Below are 25,209 nucleotides of genomic sequence, written 5' to 3'. Positions count from 1 at the left end.
AATTGTGTAGTTCGTGCTTTAAAAAAAATTTTTTTTTGCTTTGTCTTTAACTTTTGTTTGAAAATAGACATTGTGGATAATATGTTATAGCAACTGTGGATTATCTTTTCTTGTGCAGATTGTCTTTTGTTTTGGTCCAGTGATCAAGTTGCTTAGACTAAAACTACAAAATTCCCCTGGTGCTGTCCCTTGGCTGATATTTCCACTCAATTCTTTCATCCTTCAACTGTAACTTTTTCTTTTGTGATCTCCTCTGTGCTTGCATAATACAGCTGCAAAACAATAATATGAGCTGATTTATGCTCATGTTTGGGGACTCACTCTGTTTGTGTGTACTAGCTTCCAGCATTTTCCTTCAAAATTTCTAGCTAATCTATTAGCCTCGTGCCCACTGTTACTTCAAGGTAGTCAAACTTTATTTAACTTTCTGTCATTTGAGCTATGTCCAGATTGGGGACTGCACTCAATACACAAAGTAACAGACTTTCATATCTCAACCAGTTCTCACTGGTTTCTGCCTACTTCCACATTAGACCTTTTAAGATCTCCCTCTGTGTATGTGAAGTTTAGCAGTCAGCCAGGATTTGGGTAGAGTCTATATTCTACTGATTTTTTTAAATAGCCATCAAACTGACCCATTCTAATTTGTCATCTTAGCATCCCAAGGAAATAATTCAAAATATGGAAAAATCTGTAAAGATATCCATTGCATGGGTGATTATTATAAGAAGACAGTGCCTAGAAGAAATTTATTCCCTCAATTTTAAAGGCCAGAAGTCTAAAGTCAGTGTCAGCAGGGTGGGTTCTTTCTAGATGTTGTGAGGAAAATTCCATTCAATGCCTCTTTTCTAACTTTTTATGATTGTCAACAGTTATTTTTCCTTGGCTTGTAGTGTCATCTTTCCAATCTCCATAAGTTTTCCATTCCCTTTTTCTCACTTCTTCTGAGACTTTATTTATATGCATCTTTAATATTAATTCCTGATTACTGAGACTATTCATTTTTTTTCCTCTGAACTTCAGATTGGATCATTTTTAGTGACCAGAAAGTTCTCTGACTTTCCTGTATCTCTGATCGATTACATTTTTAAAAAAACTGTATGGTGTATTCTCTATTTGTCTAGTTGGCATATGGTTCTTTTTAGTAGTTTCTATTTCTCTTATAGGATTTCCTATCTCTTCATTCATTGCAGACATATTTTCCTTTACTTTCCCTCTATATAGTTAGTCTAGGTGCAGTAAACACCTTATCTGCTAACTTTAGCATCTGAGTATATTGGGTTTGGGTCTCTTGTTTGCCTTTTCTCTTGAATATGATCCCTTTTTTCCTATTTATTCTAAGTCATGTAATTTCAGATTATACTGTAGCTCTTGTGAGTGGTACATTATAAAGACTCTGGGTTCTGATATTAAGAATACTTTTGAGAACTGATAATGTAAACAAGGGTTAAAATGATTAAAATGAATAATTGATAATTTGAAGTAGGAAAAAAGGTCCAAAGATGAAGGGGTTGAAGGGAGGGGAAGGGGAAAGGAAAGCAGGGGAAGAGAAAACTGAGAAAAGAAAAAAAAATGGAAATGATGTCTATGTAAATAGGGAAGGGTGGAGGGAGTGAAGGGTGCACAGGTAATGGGGAAAAAATAAGAACCAAGATACATCATGTACAGGTACAAACACCCATTGATAAATGTAAACAAACTGTATACCTAAAATGTACCAATAAAAGAACTTAAGAAAAAAAAAAGAATACTTTTGAGTTTTATTTTCTGTGGTATCTACCCTGTCTGTACTCAAACCCTAAACTTTGTGTTTCTCTTAAACTTGCTCTTCTCTAGGCTTCTGGGTTAGTAATCTCTCTTGGTTTCGTTATCAACTGCTATGTCAAATGCTGCAAAAAAGAATCTAATAGAGGTAGCATTTGGATGGTTACTGCTTCATTTTAGAGTAGCTTCAGTGGAAACTCTTTGTAATAAATGATAGGGAGCCAGGTGTGGTGGCACACTCCCGTAATTCCAGCATTTGGGAGGCTGAGTTCAAGGCCAGCCAAGGATACATAGTGAGTTCATGGACAGCCCAAACTTTGTAGTGAGACTCTTTCTAAAAATAAGGAAGGAAGGAAGGGGAGGGGAGGGAAAATGATAGAGGAGAAAGTTAAAATATGAGTAATACCTCCTTAGATTAAAAATAGAAATATCTAAAAAGTAATGTCAGTGGTGGTGTTTGCTACCAATTTGAGCTTGCAACTTAAGCAGCAAATGTATTTCTTCTGAGCTTTTATAATTTCATTAGAATATATTAATTTTTCTTGGTTCAAGTTTTTGGTCCTCGTTATCTTGCTTCTTGAGCATGTGTCTTTTTCTTTTTCTTTTTCTTTTCTTTTCTTTTCTTTTCTTTTCTTTTCTTTTCTTTTCTTCCTTTCTTCCTTTCCCCATTAAGTTTATTGGTACATTTTAGGTTTAAAATACATTTACATATATCATTGGGATCTTGTACCATTACATGAGTATCTTGGTTTTATTTTTTTTTTCCTCTTCCCCTGCCCTCCCTCCACCCCCACCACCCTTCCCCATTTCCAAAGATTTTGTTTTCATTTTTTTCCTTTTCTCATATTTTTCCCCTTATTTCCTTTCCCCTACCTCTCCCACTTCCCCTGCTCCTTTAGACCTTTATTTCCTATTACACAATATCAATTATACATTTTTAAAATTAAAATATCAAGACCTAGGAGACATTGCCACAGATTTTACAGAATTTAAAAGGATATAGAAAGCATATTTCAAAAATCTGTTCTGAAATAAATTTGACAACTTCTAAGAAGTACCTTGGAAGACAAATTAATGAAACTAACTCTGGAGGAAATATAAAATTTGAATAACACCTATTAAAGAAAGTATATTCCTAGCTTGAAAACCTACCTATATGACAACAGCAGGCTCATAAACATTTTAACTGATAAATTATATCAAACAATTAAAGCAGAAAAAAGAAGGACCACTTCTCCCCTCATTTTAGGAACTCAACATTGTGCTAATCCTAAAACTGGATAAAGATAATAGAAGAAAAAAGTATGAACATAGATAGAAATTTGTTTAACAAAACAAACTATTGGAAGTCAAATCTGGCAGGATGTAGAAAGTGGTTTTGTTATAGGGATGGCAGTGTTGGTTCAGCATTGGAAGATCCACCCCCAAAAGTCATCATTTTAACAGAGGAAAGGAAAAAGCCATATGATCCTGTCAGTAGTTGGAGAAAAAGTATTGGACTAAATTCTACAGCTGTTCATGGTAAAAGCTATCAGGAGACTAGAACTAGAACAGAACCTTCTCAACAGGTTAAAGACATGTACTCCATACTTCCAGTGAGAATGCCTTATATGAATGGAGAAGATACAATGCTTTGTCCTTAAGGTGGGGAACAAGGGCAGATATGCTTACTCTTTATCTGTCCATTAAACTTTGAAACCTAGGCCCCACCAAAATAGTCTGGCAATAAAATGACACAACTAGGATAGGATTGGCAAGGTGGGAGCAAAATCTTTATATGTAGATGAAATGATCATCTACAGAGAAAATACTAAGAAATCTCTAGGAGCCCCTAGAACTTGTATTTGAATTTAGCAGGATTAGAAAACACAAGGTATATATAAAAATTCAGGTCTGTGTATACTTGCTATAAATGAAGAATGATATTGAAATTTAAAAGTTATGAAGGAGTACAAAGGACCTAGAAAAGTTAAAAACAAAAACAAAAACAGTGTTGGAAGACGTTTAGTACCTAATTTTAAGACTTCTTCTAAAGCTACAGTAATGAAGGCAGTATTGGTGTAAGGAAAGACATGTAGATCATTTGACTAAAACAGAATCTAGAAATAGAACCACACATATATGGTCCACTGAGTTTTGAAAGATTATTTAACATTAGCATTTTATAGGATACAAACTCAATTCAAGAGCCGAGGAAGAGATAGTGTTTTCAGCAAACGGCACTAGAAAACCTGGTATTCGTATGTAAAAAATTAACCTCAACCCTTTATTTCCATACATAAAAATAACTTGAAGGGATCTCTGAACCTAAATATGAAAGCCTAAAAGTATAAAACTTTAAGAAATTATAAAGGAAAATGTTTATGAATTCAGGTTAGGCAAGAACTTCCTAGGATACCAAAAAACATGATGTATAAAAGAAAAAAGTTGATAAATGAGATTCCATCAAAACTTAGAACTTTAAATGACATCATTAAAATGAAAAGTAGTTCTTAAACAGACCATATTTACAATGGATATAACCTATGACCAGAATATATAAAGAACTCTTACAGCTCCTTAATAGACAACCCAATTAAAAAGTAGACATAAGATGATAAATAGCCAGTATAGCACAAGGAAAGGTGTGCAACTCTAGAATCAGAAAAATACTAATCAGTACAATAATAAGACTGAATTGTACACTCATTAGGGAGATGAAGTTAAAAGTTTTAAAAGCCTTGTCATGACTTTTTCTTTTTGTTGGATTCTCCCCCTTTGCGTTTAATTTGTCACGCCCAATGGATTCATTCTGCTGGGCTTCCTGAGGTTGTGATCCTCATTGTCTTTTCCTAGGATGTTGTCTAAAATGTTTTGGAGTGCTAGTTTGGTATTCATGAAGTTCCCGAGGTGCTCTTTATCATGAAAATATCTTATTTCTCCATCAATTTTGAAAGATAGTTTTGCAGGGTACATCAATCTGGGTTGGAGGCTGTTTTCCTTTAGAGCTTGAAATACATCACTCCAAGCTCTTCTTGCCTTGAGGGTTTGCATTGAGAAGTCTGCTGTGATTCTGGGCTATCCTTTGTACGTGATTTGTTTCTTTTCTCTCACTGCTTGTAAAATTTTGTTCTTCCGTTGGATTTCTGGAATCCTAACTATTGTATGCCTATGTGTAGATTTTTTATGATCAAGGCTAGCTGGAGTCCTATATGCCTCACTTAACTGTATGTCAAGTTCTTTTCCCCTCCTTGGGAAGTTTTCTGCCATCACTTCTGTGAAGTTTTTTTTATGTCATCTGCACTGTTTCTTCATTGACTCCAATCAGTCTTATGTTATTCTTCTTTGCATCGTGTAGCAGCTGCTGGATTGATTTCTCGTATTCCCTTACAATTTTAAAGCAATTTTTCTTTTCCTGGTTACTAATTGCAATCTTATCTTCTATATCTGAAATTCTATCCTCACATTGGTTCATTCTGGTGTGCAGACTTTCGATGGAGTTTTTAATCTCCTGGAAATCTATTTGCATCTGTTTTATGGATTCCCTTTGTTTCCTATGTTGGGATTCCATCATGTTCCTCAGATCCTCTATTTTTTTAATCTGTGTCCTCTCTAGATTTATTAATCACTTCTTGCACCATGAGCACAATCTTTGCTGTTATCTGAGAAAGTATTTCTGATTTCATTTTTCCCAGATCCTCTTTTGTTGCGAGTTCAGAGAGTCCAGGTGGTTGAGTATCAGATTGTTTCATCTCATTTCCCTTTGGGGTTGCTGTAGGTGATCTGGAAGTCTGTTTTTGAGGCTTATTTACGTGTCTTCTCATTTCCATGGAGGGGTAGGGGGGTGCTTCTGGCGCCCACGCAGCTCACCTTTTCTGCCCTACGAGCGTGGAATGGCAGCGGGGGAGCGTCCTTCCAGGTGCCTGGACTGGCTCAGCTTCTCTGCCCTTCTCTGCCCTAGGAGCGTGGAATGGCGGTAGGGGAACTTCCTTCCAGGTGCCTGGACCGGCTCACCTTCTCTGTCCTAGGAGCCAGCATGGGTCTATATTTAAATATTTTTCTCAAAAACTCTGACTTAAGTAGTAAACTTTTTCATGATTCTTTGGTTATTGTAGGATTCCTGGCTTTTAGGCCAGAAATGATTTTTTTCTGCATCCTTTGTTTTTCCATATCAGAGGTAGAAGGTACCACATTGCTACAGTGACTTATATTTTTCTAATTAAGAAAACATGTTAGCTTTCTGTCACTGTGACTGGATACCTGATATAATCCATTTGTAAGGAGGAAAGATTTCTTTAGCTTGTGGTTTGAGAAGTTTCACTCCATAATCTTGGCCCTGTTGCTTTGGGCCTCTGCCAGCACAGTACAGCATGGCAGGAGCATATGGTGGAGAAGGTCTGTTCACCTCCATGCCATAGAAAGAAAAAGAGAGAGGAAGAGGAAGGAGCCAGTTTCTTATATCCACTTCAAAAGTAATCTCCCGGGATCTAACATCTCTCCAGTATCCTCTGCCTTCTAAAGATTCCATCATCCAATAACACACTGACTGGAGACCAAGCCTTCAATAGATGCACCTTTGGGGGCACATTTAAGATCCAAACTGTAACAGAAAAAATTTAGTCTCCATTGATTCTTCAATTATTTAGAAAGATTCTCTTAATAAAAAATTCTGATATGCATAGAAAAACCTAAAATTATCTATTACCTCCTCTAATAGTCTCTTGACTTCTTTCATGTCTCTTGAATTCTTCACTCAAGGTTTTATTTCCTATTATAAGTGACTTCTAAAAAAGAATTTTGGACTTTCATGGGAAAAAGTAGAAAAAAATGAATTTAATCTTCACTGTTATATAACCATAATTTAATTATTGGTATATACCAGGAAATTAACAGCATTATGATAGAGTTAAAATATGAGTAAGATCTGCAGATCCATTATCAGTTTTCCTACTAATGCCCTTTTCCTTGGAATCAAGCTAGAATCCTACTTTGCATTTAATTATTATATATACTAAGTCTTTTCTAACCAACAGTTCAGTCTTTCATAATCTTCATACTTTTGAAGAATATTGATCACTTATTTTGTAGAATGTTCTTGAATTTGAGTTTTTTTGATTTTTTTTTCATGATAATAGATTAAGGTTCATTTTTGGTAAGAAGATTACAGAAATGATGTGCTCTTGTCAATGCTGTTTGTATGCCTTGGTTTATAAGATAATTGCCTCAAGTACTTCATCTCCACACCTTGAGAACAACATCAGATCATCTTAATAATTTTTGTTTCAAATGTCAAACACAATTTAGAAAATAAAGAAGAAAGTTTCTTGTATTTACCAATATTTTAACTCTTTTTTGTGTTTGTTTTTCCTTCCTGCTGGAGTTCCAAAACTCTCTTGCTTTCATTTCTTTTTTCTTTCAACAACTTACTTTTACCTATTGTTTTAGACTATGTATATGGCAGCAAACTCTCAAGTTTCCTTTCATTTGAGAATATTTTGGTTTTTCCTTAAAGATAGTTTTGCTGACTATAAAATTCTGGATTGGCAGTTCTTTTAAAACTTGAAAATACACTAATTTCCTCTTTTTTTTTTTAAAGAGCTGCCAGCAGAGTAATTGGTTTACCTCTAGATCAGGAGTTGTTCCTTTCTCACTGCTTCAAAGATTTTTCTTTAATTTTCAGAAGTTTATTATGTGCCTTGGAGTGGATTTCTGTACGTTTATTGTCTTGAGGCTGGCCCACCTTCTTGAAGGAGTAGGTTTATATCTTAGTGAAATTTGTTAAGATTTTAGGCATCATTTCCTTGAATTCTTTTTAAAACTCACCCATTGTCTCTTTTCCTTTTGGAAATCTGCTGACATAAATATTCTTATATTACTTGTTATGATCCCACAGATTTGTGAGGCTGTTTGTTTTTTCTTAGTCTGTTTTCTGTTTTTCAGATTGGGGAATTTGTATTTTTGTATCTGTAAGTTCACTGATTCATTTTTGTGTCCTCTCCATTTTGCTGCTAAGCCCATCTATTGAGTCTTCTTTGATGGGACTTTTCTTTCCCCATTTGAGTGTGTCCAGTTAATTTCCAGAACATTTTTATGATGGCTAGTTTAAAATACTTGTCAGATAAGTCTAACATCTTTGTCAGCATCTGGTGATTGTCTTTTTCTCTTGCAATTTGAGATTACACTAGTTCTTGGTATAGGAATGATATTGTGTTGAATTCTGGACATTTATATACTGTGTTCCTAAAATTCCTGTTTTAGTAAGCCTTGTCTGATACTGCACCAGCTGGGGCATAGGTTACCACCTTTTTACTGGAAGTGATGTTTTCTGATTAGTCTTCAGCTGACACCTGTTGGGAAGAGGAGAACTTGTTGGAGCTGAGTGGTGGTGAAAGTCCTAACCTTTCACTGTGCCTCTCCTGACACCACCGAGACAAGGAGAGTTAGGAAGCAAATTATCTCCAGATAGAGCTGAAAGTCTGTGGATCCAATAGGGATGAAAGTCTTAACTCTCCATTTGGCCTTTTCCTTCCTCGCACTAGCAGGGAGTTGAGTCTCCATATTACAGACTGCTCAGGGTGAAAGTGTGAGTTCCCCACTGGCCTTTCTTGGCCTTTAGGGGTTGTACTGGTTTTGCCATTTTTTCTTCCCATGGTGATTGCTTGAAGTGGGAAGTTACTGTCTAAAAGTTTTCTGTCTTGCTCGCTTTTTCCTTTTCTGGTCCTTCAGTTGGAGAGAGTAAGCCTTCCTTTTTTGTTTGATTTGTTTTGATTTTTCCTGTACACATCATCATTTCTAGATTGCTGTATTCTCTGGCATCCAGTCCAGGATATATGGCAAAAAGAAAATGCAGGAATTTGCCACTGTACTATTTCTTGATTCCTGAAATCCCTGATTGGTCTTCCTCCTTTTCTCCACCTTTCTGAGTCCTCTTATGTTTGTTTTATGTATAATGTTACTAGTATTTAGGGCTGTAACTTGTATTTAGTAGGAAGAATAAGGAAAAGTAAATCTGTTCCATCTTGTCTGTCAGCAGAAATCATAAATGGTCTTTGTTTTTAAATCATGAATGTAATTATATTTTTCTTCCACGTTTTATTTATTCTTATACATGTTTTCAGTATATAATATTTGCATTCCTTGTGAGGAGTTGGTACATGTATATAGTATATCTTAATTTCTTTTTTCATCCACTTTCCTCCCCCTATCTCCCCTGCCTTCATCTCTTGATCCTCTTTCCATTTAAGAAAGTGCTATCTCCCTACTTTCTATTATCTTTTATTTTGCTCTTTATTTATACAGTAATTTGGGTTTCTCATATGAGAGAAACCATGCAATATTTACGCTTGTTTGTCTGATTTATTTCACCTAACATTATGGTCTCAGGATGCATCCATTTTCCTACAAATGACTCAAGTTTATCTTTATGGCAGAATAGTACTTCATGGTGTGTAAATACTATATTTTCTTTATCCATCCATCTATTGGTAGATATATCAGATGCTTCCAGGACAGCTATTATGAATTGTGCTGCTATAAACATGTGTGTGCATATATCACTGTGATATGTCTTTAACTTTTTTGTGAGGATACCTAGAAGGGGAATAGCTGGGTCAAATGGAATTTCCGTTTTTAGTTTTTTGAGGAATTTCCATACTGATTTCTATAGTGGTTTACTAGTTTACATTCCCACCAACAATGTAGAAGGGATCCTTTTCCCCCTGCAGCTTCAGCTGTAATTACATATATTTTAAATACAGCTGTATATTGTATATTTCTAAAATGTATGATTCCTAGTCTAGAAAGCACCATATTTTTATATTTTTATAAAAAAAGGAAATTATATTAAGCCAGTAAATAATGAAAAGATTTGTAAAGTCTTGTCTTTTGTACCCATTTTTTTGAAGTGATATTCAATGCAATAGAATTCTAATACCTGAAAAGTAGATTAGCCCTACTAAGAGTTCACATTAGCTTAACTTTATTGGTGGACTGCCTTTGTATAACTGTGCTTTTCCTTTGATTTGAAATTTATTAAAAAGTTGTTTCTTTACGAAGCCCTCTGAATATGGCTTGTTTTAGCATGTGTAAATGAATGTATGTGGCTATATTAAAACATGAATACCCACTAAAAAAGAGGGAAGCTCCTTTTCTAGTAGATGTAAAATTATCTGTTAAAAATCATTTAGTGTTGCCAGGCATAATAACATATGCCTGTTATCCCAGCTGCTGTGGAGGATAAGGAAGGAGGATCATACATTCCAGGCTAGCCTAAGCAATTTAATGAGACAAGTTGGGTATGTAGCTCAATAGTACAGCACTTGTCTTCCATGTATGAGGCTCTGGGTTTAATCTCCAGGACCACAAAAAAAAAAAAAAAAAATCAGTGCTAAAAACACATCTTTTTTTTCCCTTTGTTCATTTTATCCATGGCTTTTATTAGAAATAAACCTTAATATAACACTGCCAAATTTTGAACAATTATAAATATGTAAATTTTGAAGCTTATCTAAAATATAGAATTTCTAAAAGATAATTACAAGTTGAGTCTCAGTATGCATAATGTGATCTCATTCACTCATTTATCCCTATTTCTTTAGAGGCATTATTGTGGTAAGTTTATTGCTCACATAGTGAAAACAATTACTCATCAGGTAAAATACTGGTATGTAACTGAATATGTTAAATATGTCTACGTTTTTGTCACAAAGGAGTAGATATAGTATTAGATTGTTAGTCATGAAAGAAATTGCAGAAAAACTTAGAGGAAATTAGAAACATTATCCAAATAGGATATAAATATATATATATATGTCATACTTTTATCTTACATTATAGTAATGAGATATGTTATAATAATAATAAGAATATCTTATATTTATTTTAATTAAACATTAACCATGAGCCAGCCACAGCTCTGCATGCTTCCCATGAATAAAATAATTTGTTATAATTACTTTTACATAGAACTAACATAATGTAGATTTGCACTGTTGATTGTACTTGACCCAAAAAACACAAGATAATTTACCTCCTCAGGTTATCTAATAAGTGTTTAAGGCCAACTTCTTTACTTAGTAAATCTGCATGCCTTGCTAAGAACATGCTATTTTATGTTAATAAAGATTTAGGTTCTTTTGTACAGCTGGTGTGCAGGCTGTGCAAGAATCAAGCATGTTTTGATTAAAATTTATTGCTAAGCTGTGACTCTTGAGCTCCTTGCTCTCTTACTCTTCTGGGTAAGACTTCTATGCTGTAACTACAGTGGCATAGCTGCATACTGTGTGAAGTAGCCTCATAGTTAGCACACCTGACCTGTACTGATCAAATCTGTGTTTTCTTAACACTCTGATTTCTATTATGTATCACATAAGAAAGTGCAGGCCTTTATCATTCCTAATGATCTAATGAACAACTTTTAAACCCAGGTCTTTTTCACACCCTGCTTATTTTTGTCCTCCCAGGAGATGCCCATTAAACACATCTGACAGACTGGCAGTTAACCAGTTCCCTGCTGAGATTAGTGAAATATTTAGTAGTCCCTCAACATCAAGGAACTTCAGCTCTAAAAGAGACAGTTTGATTCAACTGTTTTTTGGAGAGTAATGTTCATTTGGATGACCCCACATATTTTCAAATGGGCATGAAAAAATCACATACCTAGTTTCTTATGTAAATTATCCTAAGATTTATAGTATTTAATTTCTTAAATTATATGTATAGTTGAAATGATTTGTACCTCTCTTTAGGAAAAGGAAATCTTTAGACTGGCAAGATAAATGTCATAATAAACAAGTATAATCTGTCGTGTGGGTTTATTGAGTTGCAAATCAAACTAGGAAATTTATTTTAAAATAAAAATTACTGTAGGTTTGCAAGTTTCAAATGAATCCATATTACTTGACACAAATTTTTGATTCAGCTCTTAATGGAATAATTTTTATGAATTCATGAGAAAAACAAAATGTCAATTCATTGATGGTGTTATAAATCCAGAACAAGTGTTACATCAGTTGTTTATACTTTAGAGCAGTGGTGGCAAACTTATGGCATGTGTGCTACAGCAGGGTGTTTGTATCATTGAAAGCTCTAAAAGGTTCACCATCACTGCTTTAGAGTATCAAAAGGAGCAAAATTAGGTGATTTATAAAGAATAAATTTTAAAGATACAGATGACTTTTATAATCTAAAACTGACCTTATTCATTTTTCTTTCATGAAAATCAAAGACCTATTACATTCTACACTGGAAATTTTTGGGCCACAATTATAGAAATACTACACTTATTTGACCTAGCAGAATGACTTTGCCCAGTCAGTTCTGAAGATTTGTGCATTATAGAACATAATAGAATTTTGTTGCCCTAGTTATTCAGCAGTGTTCTAAGATTCTGGGTTTCTGCTAATGCTTTGGCTCATAGGAAACATTTTTAGATTTAGAAGGGTGAACTTCAAAGTGTCACTCAGTTTTTTAAAATTCAGTTTTATGAACACTTATGTTTTTATTTCAAAGAAGAAAATATATACCTGAAGAGAGCTGTATCAAACTTGTTTTTATGAGTCATTGGTTAGGTATGTAAAGTGTTACTCTCTTAAGGCCTTTTATCAGCATAATTTTGTTTAATTTGAAATTGAGTCTTCAAGATATAGTTTCATACTTTTATCTGGCTGATTGGGCAGTCCCAACAGGGTAAAATAGGAAATAACATTTCTTTATTTCTAGTGTAGTAGGGAAACATATAAAATGATATTTCTCCAGTCACTGGTTTACTCTATACTTTTTCAGATCTCCCACTCGTGTTCATTTGTGCTCTGTTTGGCAAATCCCATAGTTTGCTAGTTACTTTTAGTTTATAAAAGTCTAGTTCTAAGGCTGGAGTGTAGTGCAGTGGTATAGAGTTTGCCTATCATATGTAGTACCCTACATTCAAATCCTAGCATCAGCCAGTCAATAATAAAAAAAACATCTAGTCCAGTTCAGTGTAAAACTACAAGTTCATATACCTCCATTACAAGCCATTCATTTTGGGTCAAGAGTCTTAGAGGAGGCAGATGTATATGGATCTCTTCATCTCTTCCTCTCACTCCAGCATCTCTTAAGTATTTGATTGTTGAGGTGGGGGCTTGATCTAGTTCTGAGACACTTTACTCCACATTTTACCTCTTTCCTGGCCTTATTCCTCTGGTCTTGGGAGGATTGGAGGAGGACTAAAGCAGGGGAAAATGGCACTGTTAGCCTGGTCTCATCTACTCTGGTTTCTTGTAGATGATGTCCATGGTTTTCTTGAGGTAGTAGTCAGCTTCTCCCAGCTCCCTCTGTCTTTGAGGAGCAGCAATATTTCTTTTGGGCTTTCTCAGTGGCTCATACCCCTGGTCCCCTCTGGTACCAGGTGTTACTTGTTTGCCTGGTTAGCTCCTTGGTTTCTGCTGAGATTTTCTTTCATTCCTTACAAGGGCCATGGAGATATGGAGTGAACATTTCTTCCTCTGTCTTTTTTGGTTTTTTGAGTATGCTACATTCCTGAGACTCTTTCAGCAAGCTCTTCTCACAGTCTTCAGAACTGCCAGAAAACCTGGAAGAGGGTGCTACAGATTCAGTTCTTAGCAAACCTCCTACCAGAAAATGTTCCCTTTGTGTAGGTATTCCCACTGTCTGTGAGCTGTTCTCTTAGAGCTTCTCTACTCACTGGAAATAATGTTCTCCTCAAAAGGCTGACAGTCTGGACAGTTCCTTCACATTCACTTCCCTTTCCTTGTCCCTCCATGTATTCTTAGTAATTGAACCAGTTGTGCTGACTTATGAAGGGGTTGGAGAACAGGACCGGGCCTTGCCCTGAGTGTTGGTACCTCTCTGGAGCTCCTTCTGTGACTGACTGTGGTGCCAATTCTGGAGCAACAAGAAACATTAGGTTCCTTCTTGAGTGATAAAAGTCCAGTGAAATAAACAGAATAAGGATTAGTTTTTGCTCAGGTAGAAGTGGATAAGTTTGTAGTCTAGGACTGGTAATGCATTTCTGTTCTGAGAACCCTTCAAGGACCCTAACTCCCTCCATCTCACCCACCACTCTATCATATCTAGGTTTCCTCATGGTCAAAGGTGGTAATATCTGTCCTTTGAGCATCAGATTGGCAAATGAGTAAAGAAGAACAGTGAAAGGCACTTACCTGAAATCTCTTTTTAAAATTTCTGGAAAGCTGCCACAGAATTCTTTCATATACATTCTATTTGGTCATATGGCTAGTCATAATGACAAGGGAGTTTGGGAACTAAAGTCTTTATTCTTAGCATCAAAGTATCCAGCTTACTGTGGAAGAACATTGGAGGACAATTAGCAGTGACATCATTATGACAGTGTGCACCCTTACATTTATCTTTATGCATTAATTTATATATATCTAAATTAATGTGGAATGTCCACAGATTATATAGTATTAAGTACCCTCAGGCATACAGTGAATTGTATATAGTCAGGAGAAGAGTTAAATCTTTCCACAGTGATATCTGGGCCACTTATTGAAGCAGAATTTGAAGCTTATTTTTTAAAACTAGAATTGTCTTGTTTTTGTCTTCTAAAATTTTCATTTCTCTAAGAGAAAGAATAGACCTATAGTAAGCCAGCTAACATATGTTTGTTTACTGACACTTTGTATATTTAGGAGTGTGTTATCTTCCATACAGACTTTCATTTGGTGCTGAATGTGTGATTATATTTTATTAAATTTGAAAAGCATATTTTATAATAGCACTATATCAAACATAATATTTAATGGTACCATAAATGGCTGTGCACTGTAGCTATTATAGTGTCACCATTTACTGGCTTTTGCATAAACTTGTTTTGTGATGTTTCATTTTTTTCCCCCTCATACTTAGATGATATACAGTAAACAACACTTCCACATTCTTGAACTTACATACATAAACTAAACTTTTAATTCTCAGGAGGTATAGTACAGTGAATTAAAACTTGTCAAATATTTTTGTAACAAAATCTTTACAGTACTTTGGACACAAGGTTTTTATATTAACTTAATTCAAGCTCTAAACTACTTATAGATTCCCAGGAGGAACTTTCCCTACCTCCAGGGAAAATGATGCCCATTCTTAACAGCCCTACAGGTTTAAAAAAAAAAGTTGAATTATTAAGCCATTAGACTAGATTCATGTTATTAAAATTTTCAGTCGGATCCATATTATATATGATAAAATTAGTGTGGGCCACATTCTGTAATAAAAGAATATGGGCATTATGCAGCAATTAGAATAAAATCTCAGTCAAGAAACTAATATGACTTTTACCTTTCCTCACAAATTCAAAATTGTCACCTAACCCTTTACTGTAAATCTATGCACACTTAAAACATTAAGCAATGTATAGTTAATAAAATTAATTTTTCTCTAATTAGCAATCTCATTTTATTCTATAGTAGGTATATTTTTATTAATTTATCACAAAAGCAGTATTACTATTTTGTTTGCTTACAGTTTTGAAAAACACTGACAAAATTTTTTTTTAACGTAGATAAGTGGAAGGGTGGAAATTTTCCTAATGAGAAGATGGACTCATACTCTCCCTCATTTAAATATGCCTTACCTCTAATACAGAGTGTTTTACATGTGATTTTAATAATGGTTAGCTGTATTTAACTAAGAGAAAAATAATATTCTGTTAACTTCATTTTGGTCTGCATTTTGCAAACTATTTCAATTTAATTCAATTTGAATATGTCAAACTATGACAGAGACACACACATATGTGTATAATATGTATATATAAACAGTGATTTTATAAGAACTATTATGTAGAAATAAAAAGATGTCATTACCAATTAAGTGGTAGTCACATACCCATAGAATCAAGGATGAGAGAAAACTCAGGTTGGCAAAGTTCCATTAGAATGAAAAGAACTTTGACTTTGCTTATGTTCAAGTCTTTTATACATTATACATTGTGGAAACCTGGGCCTTAAAAGATAGGTGTAGCTTTTAGTTGTGAATTTTTCTACTAGCCATAATAAAGTAATTTTGTATAACATTTCCTAAACTCCCTTAAAACCTCTTCAGAGATTTAAAATGGAGTTAATGATTTTCCCTAGATACTGGAGAATTCCATTAAGACTTCAAATATTTGGTGTATTCTGCATAAGTTATTTGAATTTGTTTTGAAATCTAGACACTTTGAAAAGGGACCTGTTTTGACTGGCTTCTTCTTAAAAATAGTGTTCAGCAGATTGCGTGTGTTCTATTATAGATACACTGCTGTGATAGACAAGTGGCAAAGAATATGTGACCTGTCTGACTTTAGCCCCTGTGCAGAGGACTTTTCTTGCTATTGGAAGTCTGAAGCCAGCCATGACGAGGTAGAATATAGCAATGCCATTTTGCTGCATTATGGCCCAACTGAAAAAGGGGAGGCTATCAAGATGGAAGTTTATGCACACACACACACAGCTTTGCTGTATTAGCAGCATTTGCTAGACTTTTGAAAAATTAAACTCGTGTTGGGAATCATGTATCTCAGGAGATTTAAATTATTTTGGACTTTTCATTTGCAATTCATTATTAATTTAAATATAGAATTTTCTCATAAGGGAGAAGTAATTGCCCTACATGCAAATATTTTGAATAATTGCGTATGAGAGACATGATCAACAAAAGAGTGTCGCTGACACTGGAATCTCACTATGATACACTCATTTACTTCCATTGAAGAGTTTTGATTTATAAAATATAAACAAAATAACTGAACTTTCAGAACCTTCAGTTTAGTCCCATAATTTGGGGTATTACAATAACAAAGTTCCAGTGTTGTTGTTTTTATTTTAAAGTTTTATTTATGAAACAAAGCTGAAAAATGTTTAAGTATATTGTTTCTAATAAATCCCTTTGTTTAGTTACCCACTTGAGAATATATCTTGTTTACAAAATAATACATATTTGCAATTAAAATAATCATATTAGACTAAACTAATTAGGTTATAGAATTTATAACTTGAAGCAGTTTACAGAATAACTGACCAGCTACACTTTCTAAATTAACCATGTACAGAACAGTCTCAACCTACATTCATACCCATTTTTCAATAAATGTTAAGACTTCAAATAGTTTCCTGACTAGTCTTTTTTTCCTTCTGTCTGAGTAGTTCCTTTTGAATGAAAAGAATAAAAGACCATAATAATGCATCTTCTCAAACTCATGATTTATAGTTGTCCAACTCAAGAGCTAGAAAGGCATTTGTAAGGACACTCCTGTCCACAATGTCTCTGACCTTATGCTTTTCCAGGCATCATTTGTTGATTGGTGGGACGATACTGTGGTATTCAGGAAAAATCAACTAATTGGTGGCCAGAAAATTCTCAGTTTTAGGAACTAATCATGGCATAAATTAACTCCAGTTACTTGGGTAGATTTTATCTATCCTTGTGATTCACTTTCTTGAAATGTTAAATGAGGGACTTGATTTACAAGATATATTCCAGTGCTGCCATTTTATGACCTCACTACTCCTGGTTGAATGTGCCAAGTCAAAAGTAAATAGGTATAGCATGTTGATCTAGAAAACAGCTAGAAAATACTCCAGTGCTTCTTAGGCTCTTTTTACACTGATGGATACCCTGGTGCAGAAGATAGTACAGTAGATATCTGAGAGGCATGGCCTAAACAGCTTACAGAAGAGAATACCTTTCCCAGTATAAAGCTAGTTTGCCTGTCAGCTATATGCTGGGGAATATGTGGTGAGGCAGTAAGACATTTCCATTCACATGGAGCTAACAATCTAGCAAAATCACCCCTTTGACTGTTTAGCAAGTCCAGCTACCTCTGTGAATCTCCACTCATGACAGGAACAAATGGCATGGAATATCCATCCTGCAAAGATCTCTTTCAGAGCAAAGTAAAAAATTAGAAGAGTGCATCCATAACCCACATGTCTGATAAGAGCAACTCATTGTTATCAGACATAGCATATTGCTGTAATAGAACACTAGACTAGGTTGGAGAGTAAGATCAAACTTAGCTTTACCATGAGCTACCTGTGAGACACTGTCTCTTCACCTCTTTACATCTTGATTTCTTTAATGTGTAAGATGATGAAACTGGTTCAGACTTGTACCAAAACCATATACCAACGGACTCAAAGTCCAAGGCTACTCTGAGCCCATATGGCTTAGGAAAAAAGTGCCTCTTCCTCAGGGCATTTTATTGCCATATAATGGAAAATTTTTGTAACAGGCAAATTCGCTGTGGCGTGAGTGGTATTTCCTTGAGGCATGCAGTGCACAAACTATACAACTGTATATACTGTCTTATATTACCTGTATATGGAATGTCATGTGGCATAATGTCAATGACAAGTAAATAAAGATATTTTATGTTAAAACAAGTATAACTGTTTTATAGATAACAAATTTGCATGAAATTTCAAGATTAAAAAAACCTGAAACTTTCAGCAGATGTGTTGATAATGGTCAAATCGATGAATGACTACATGACTTGATCCATAATAGAAATGATTGTCCTATGCATAAAGCATTTCTTGGGTGACTTCAGAAGTATAATGAGGGGTATTGGTGTGATCTTCTCCCTTGTATGTGGATAATTGGGTTCTCCAAGAAAAATGAAACACAGTAAACCTCTACTCCACATCTGCTGTCTTTTCTACACTGTGTGGCTGTGACCTGCTCCCCATCCTGAAGCTCTGCTTGATCACAGGACACTCCATCATCAAACCAACAACAAACCTGACCTCGTAAGGTGAAAAGATGGACCACCAAATGCTTTTTTTCAACCATTAATTTGTAAATAGTAGTAAACAAAAAATCATGTTAAAAGCAAGAAAAGTTATAATTTTTAACAATATTTCTATTCTTAATGCATTTGAGCCAATACAATCAACATGTTCACGATGGAGCCATAATTTGTATGTTCCATTGCCAGGCCACTTGAGTTACCAGTGGTATAGGCATGATTGTCTCATCAGGTGGCTTTTTATTAACTTTATTAATAAAAGGACTGATAAAAGTGATTAGATCCATTTGTACCACCAATGGTACAAGCTGTCGGATGGAACAGTCAGTCATGCATGTACCACTGGTGGTTTAAGGCATCAGGAAAGTGTTAAACAGAATTAGTATTTTAAGGAAAAAAAGGTAAAAGTTTTAGGTTGTTCTTATGAAACTCAAATTGTTCTTATCTATTTAGAGTATGAAGATAAAAAAATGGAAGAGCTCTGTAGTCTTGAGTCTTCATTGTTTATCTTCTTGTTTTTCTAAGTTTAACTCTGGGAACTCAGTGAAGTGGAGACTGAATATATTATTCATTGCTTTCACTCATTCTATCAAAGAATAACATGGCAGGGACTACTAAGTAAAATTTCTCTACAGAAGTTCAATGCAGGTGCACAAAGTGTTAAGGGGAGAAACTCCATACCATCTATTTGGAAATGTCCAGATTTGTGAAGCTTTTAATTTTCCACATTCCCCTACCCAACTTGCACTCACGTGTGAAATGAAAAATTATAGATCATCTTTATTTATAAGTTAAGAACACATTTAGATGACCTAGTGAAGATCTGCTCAATTTTTTTTCAGCATATCCTATTTGGAAGTTAAAGTTATATTGGTTAGTGTATGTTTTTACAAAATTCTTAGTAATAGTGCAGAAGGATTTTTGAATCTTGCACCTAAGTATTCTTTACTCTCTCCTTTTGGCCAGTACTCTTTTTTTTAATTTTTTTATTTTTTTGTATTAAATTCTTTTTTTGGTACATTGTAGGTATACAACACAATTACATTTCTCATTGGGAATTGTACCTTTACATAATGCATCTTGGTTCTTATTTTTTCCCCATGCTTAGCCCTCCCTTCATGCCCTCCACCCTTCCCTATTTACAAAGACTTTATTTCCATTTTTTCCACTTCTCATGATTTTTCCTTTCCATTCTTTCCTTTCCCCTGCCCCTCCCACTACCCCTACCCCTTTGGACCTTTTCTTCCTATTTTACATTATTGATTATTCATTCTAATCATTGGTACATTTTAGGTATACAATATAATGACATTCATCATTAGAAATTTGCACCTTTACATAGTCTCTCTTGGTTCTTATTTTTCACCCTTGCCCAGCCCTCCCTTCAACCTGAATAGTTTCTCTGGTGTGAGAAACTGAAAGTGTAAATAAGGACTAAATGTATAATAGGTAATGTGAAATAGGAAGAAAAGGGGCAAAGGGGAAGAAAGTGGGAGGGCTAGGGGAAAGGATAGAAGGGAATGGGATTAATATGAGAAAATGGAAAAATAGGAACAAAATCTTTGGCCAGTACTCTTTCTGCACATTTCCTCATTACTGTTAGATATTACTGAGTATCTTTTTCTGTCTAATTCCATCAGTCACCTTGTGGTTACAGTCCTAAAGTCAGAACTTTCTTCCCTGTCATTATGTTTTCTTTTTTATTCACTTTCATTCAGAGTGCATTATTAATCATTCACAAAGATTGGGTCAGTAGATGTAGTTTAGAAAAAATACTGTAGTTTAATTCCAAGTTAATAGTTTCACTGCTGTGTTCAGGTTAGCTAGTACTTTCTTGCTTCATATAAATAAAAGAATGAATTAGTAAATCAACCACATAACCACTTAGCTAATGAAATGTTTTGTGTGTATGTGTGTGAGATTATTAGTAGTATATATTAGTATTTACTGTAATCAACAAAAGCAAGATTATCATATTGAATAAATGAAAGTACATATTTAACACATTACTTGCAATAAAAACCCAATAATTCTATAAGGAAAAATAAACAAGAACTAAGTTTTTATATTGTGTGTTTACCATGTGCTAGATACTTGCTAGTCTTACCATACATTGTTTTGTGTAATCCTTGCAATTACTTTAATGAGATATATACTAGAAGTTGTACATTTGCTTCATTTACTATAGCATCTTTAGTTTATGCCCAGATTAGTGAAGCCAGGCTAAGTGGTTCCTAGTGTGTATGCTTTGACTAGGATTTAAGTCAGGCCTCTCAAGGAAAGGACAACCATTAAGTTTAACGATTAGCAAATCTGATGGGTATTTGCTTTTAGTTTTGATTTAGTTCTACTCACAGGTTATTTTCTCTTTGAGTTAATTGTGCAATAAAGATGGAAGGGAGAGAGAAAGGGAGAGAAGAATGAAGATGTGTTATGTAGATGTACCAACTGTGGCGATGAATGTAATCATTTTGTACTGCAAACATACTGACTTAAGTCTTATAAGAGGGTATTTTAAAACTAAAAGAGAAAAGGCCTTCTCATATCACAATACTTTAATTGCTCTCTTACAGAACTTTTGTGCTACTAGCTGTCTTAAATGGTAATACCTATACTCCCGTGATGTTGAGGTCATTATATTCCAATGGAGTGTTTCAGGTAGGATGCTTAGGAACCTCACTCTGTCCACTAACAAGAAGTTCAGAGGAAGAGTGAGAGGCAGGGTTGGCTGATGAAGCAGCTCAACGGTGTCAGCAAGGTCTCAAGTTACTCCCATTTCTTACCTCTGCCTTCCTCCATTTCATCCTCTGGCTCAGAAAGATAGCCAGAGTAGTTCTGTCTGTTACATGTGGTTTACCTACATTCAAAAGGAGAGATCCGATGTTCTGTTTTAGACAAACACATCTGTATCAGGAATTCTCCAGCTGTGTTTCCTTCATAGCTAAAGGCCTGGGTTGGGCCAGACCTGCACCATCTTTAAACCAGTTACTGGCAGAGGAAATGACACCACTACTGGTTTAAGTGGTTGGGGTGAGATGCTGGTTTAAGTGCTTGAGTTGAGTAATATTACACAAAGGATCAAATGTCAGGTATGTAATTTAAAATTTTCTAGGGCTGAGGATTTAGCTCAGTGGTTCTGGCGCCTGCCTTGCAAGCGCAAGGCCCTGAGTTTGATCCCCAGTACCTAAAAATAAAAATAAAATTTTCTAGTAGCTATACTTGTTTTTAAAAAGTAGTTAATTGTGTTGATGATTGATTTTAACCCAACATATGGAAATACCATTTTAACACATAATCATCTTTTGAAGATTATTGAGAATATCTTACCTTCTTTTTTTGGTACCGGGGATTGAACTCAGGACCTTACGCTTGCAAGGCAGGTGGCGGAACCACTGAGCTAAATACCTGGCCCATCTTACCTTCTTTCATAGTTGAACCCTGGTGTGTATTTTCCACTTCTACCTCATTTTAGACTGTCACATTTCAAGGGCTCAGTCATCACATGTGTATCAGATGGCACAATAGGGTAAAGTCCAAGAACATTATGACTGGGCCCTTCCTGTATCTCCCCTCTCACCTTTCACCATTTACTTTGTGCATAACTCAGGCCGACACTGTATACTCTACCAGCACTCAATTGTCACATCTCGCGTTCTCTTGCATCCATGAATTTGCTTGTGCTGTCCCCTCTGCCTGGCCCATCCTCTCCTTGCTTGAAAGAGAACATCAGTTTTTAACTTTATTGTAATTTTTTTTTTCTGCTGGTAATTTTGTTGTATCATATCCAACCAAGACAGCACTCCCCTCAGTAGGCCTTTCCAGACCCACAGAGAGAGAGTTGATTCTCTCCTTCCCCTGTGCTCTGCTGTGTTTTTTACGTCCTATAGTTGCACTCATCAGGCTGTTTCCCATTATCTCTTTTTATGGTGGTCTACCCCACTGAGCAGCAACCTCCCTGAGGCCTGGGGCAGGGTCCTATGCTCTCAGTGTCTATGCTGTGGCACTTAGTTTGTGTTATAATGGAATTAAAGTGTATGAAAATTAGAATGACTTGAGTTTGGTAGAATTTATTAGGTAAAATTAGCAAGGGAAATAGAATGTTTAGTCCAGTAAGCTTTCTCTGATGGTGGTCCCATAAGGACATTTTTTGTGTGAAAAGATCCCAGTACTTCCAGTTGTTGCCTTCAAAATATTCACATACTCCAAATACATGTAAGTGTCCTTAGGAATTCATCATCTCTCTCCATTAATTATTTTACCCACTTAATTATAACCTTTAATTTTTCTAACCTATCATATATATGAGTATGTCCTTCTTGCTATCCTGAATTACTTCAAATACCATTACCAGTACTAATTCTGTCGTCTGGTGCATAGTAGCCAAGTCAGTATTCACTGCATAGTGTTCATGACTGATTTCCTTAGAATCAAGAGAGGCATGGACATCATAGGTTCCAGCAACAATTACCCAAGATAAATAATTGCTTTTTATTAATATAAAATATACCTAAGTAACATTGCTTCATAACAGACCCCATGTTATCACTTTAGAGGTAGCTGCACTGGGTTTTGGTGTTCTTTGTATTACACAGATGCTGTGTAGATTTTGAAACTAAATTGTTTTGCCAGGCCCACATATTCACCCACTGTGCCAGAGAATATGGGGTATAAGAGATTGGGTATGATTACTGATCATTGCCATTGGTAGCTTATTGGAGGTCCTGGGACTACCATAACTCAAAATATAACTTGAATTTTGCTTACATTTTATGAATTAGGGTGTGAAAAGAGATCTATTAAAAAGGCAAATGAACTTTAGTGTTTAGTTGGGGAAAGAATTTTCATTTTTATTTATTTTGTTTGTTTGTTTGTTTGTTTTTTTGGTACCGGAGATCAAATTTGGGTCCTTGCACCTGCGAGGCAGGCGGCGGATCCACTGAGCTAAATCCCCGGCCTCTTCATTTTTATTTTTGTATTTCAAATGTTTTTTCTATCTGAAATTTACCCTTTTATTATAAAAATTTAAAAATTCTTGACTCTTTATCATATAAAATTTTCATTATACACAAATATATTTTAACGTAAAGAAACTGAATGTCTTGCAAAAGCTATTGCAACAGGACATGTCACCAGTAACTCCTCACCACTGGATAGATTACTTATTGATGGGCTAGAATACAAGTCAGCATACCTGGCCCAAAGGCCAAATTCAGCCTAGTACCTGAACTAAGAATGGTCATTACATTTCAAAATCATTGAAAAGAAGTAAAAAGAAGAATAAGACTTCATGACATTAAAATTATATGGAATTGGGGCTGGAGATTTAGCTCAGTGGAATTTAAGCTTTAATTATCATAATGTATTTATTGTGACATAGCTACAACCATTAATGTAGGTATTACCTGTGGCCACTTGCACATTCCAGTGGCAGAGATAAGTATTTATAACAGATACCATCTTGCCTGCAAAGTCTAAAATATTTACTGTTTGTCTCTTTATAGAAGAAATTTGCCAGTTCAATCCTGGGAATAGCAGGAAGAAGCATTAAGCATTTGTCTTTTGCATTTTGTATCAAATGCTATATTAAACATGGTCTTTCACTGTTCATTCTCTTACAGAAAGGAGCCAGTTTCCAGGAAATATTGCCCCTACTATAGAAAATAAGACTTGTCTGCATTTTGGATTTATTTATAGTGGAAACCAGTTTTATTCTCTAAGAAAATAATAAATCTGTCTTCATCAGTATTCATCACAGCATTGAAACAGTTTGCCTGTAGCAAAGGTTATTTTTTTCTCATTGCTGAAATTTCACTTAGAAAAGCTTCATAGCTAGAGCTTTTTTCTTAAGTAATAAAGAATACATTCGATTGTTTCTATAGTGATCTTTCATTTCTTTTATTTCATTTGGATAAGCAGTTTCCAGAACCAACAGTGAGTTATAAGGGAAGGTAGTAAGAAGATTGAATATTATGTATTTTGTAATCAACTCATAATTTCATTTATGCTTAGTACAGCATGACCACTTTTCTAAGAGGTTGAGTATTTTCAAGGATATTGTACACACAAGTGACTTATTAATGTAAGCTATAAAATAATTTTGGACTGTACTCAAAACCCACAAACTTACTCATTGCCTTCTTCTCTCACTTTTTTCTAGAATGTTGAATAACATCTATTTTAATCAGCAAAAAGTATGAAATTTTAAATATAAAAAACTTGACTTTTTCCAACTATAGTAAAAAGTACTTTTAGTATGGTTATGAAATCTGTTCCTCAGTGTACTTGGAGCTCTGTTTTATTACAGTGTATCACTTTCAAGATGATTTCATGTTTATGATTTCATATAAAATACAATCTAAAAATTTCTAAGATTTTTTGATAAATTTTGTCAGCTTGGACCTGCATACATGCTCCATGTCAGCCATCCCTTAATTTTTATTTCAGTGTTCTAATTCATGTCCTTCTTAAATTTAAAAAAATTGACATAGGAATTTAGTATTCTTACTATTCTGTATGTCACTCCGTTCAATGTTGGCTTGACAATTACTGGGTAAATACTCTCAAAACTTTTCTGTTAATGGTTCACACTAATGAATCATAACCAGATACATTATTAAGCCAATAAATACCATATGTATATAATTGGCTAAATGGATGTGAAAGTTATAGTGGAAAACTGTTGCCTATATAGACTTTTTTTAAATGACAATCAATGGAATATA

The 25,209-nt window shown here is 34.8% G+C and overlaps 1 protein-coding gene across 14 annotated transcripts in view; it reads left to right on the top strand.

The window, feature by feature from the left end:
- The window catches only part of Stau2 (staufen double-stranded RNA binding protein 2), a 282,856-nt gene that overhangs the window by 171,516 nt on the left and 86,131 nt on the right, over positions 1 to 25,209 (top strand). The window contains exon 12 of one of the 14 annotated variants that reach the window (XM_087190476.1): positions 24,106 to 24,159. The exons of the other annotated variants lie outside the window; for them this stretch is intronic. Coding sequence (XP_087046602.1) covers positions 24,106 to 24,144 — 39 coding nt within the window. The 3' untranslated portion in view covers positions 24,145 to 24,159. Of the gene's footprint in view, positions 1 to 24,105; positions 24,160 to 25,209 lie in introns of those variants that run through there. 14 annotated transcript variants of the gene reach the window in all.

Source organism: Heterocephalus glaber, unplaced genomic scaffold (genome assembly GCF_053883595.1).
Source record: "Heterocephalus glaber isolate CG9 unplaced genomic scaffold, H.glaber_assembly_v1.0 deba00001553, whole genome shotgun sequence".
In the NCBI taxonomy this organism is placed as follows: domain Eukaryota; kingdom Metazoa; phylum Chordata; class Mammalia; order Rodentia; family Bathyergidae; genus Heterocephalus; species Heterocephalus glaber.
This window is presented reverse-complemented; position numbering and strand designations above follow the sequence as displayed.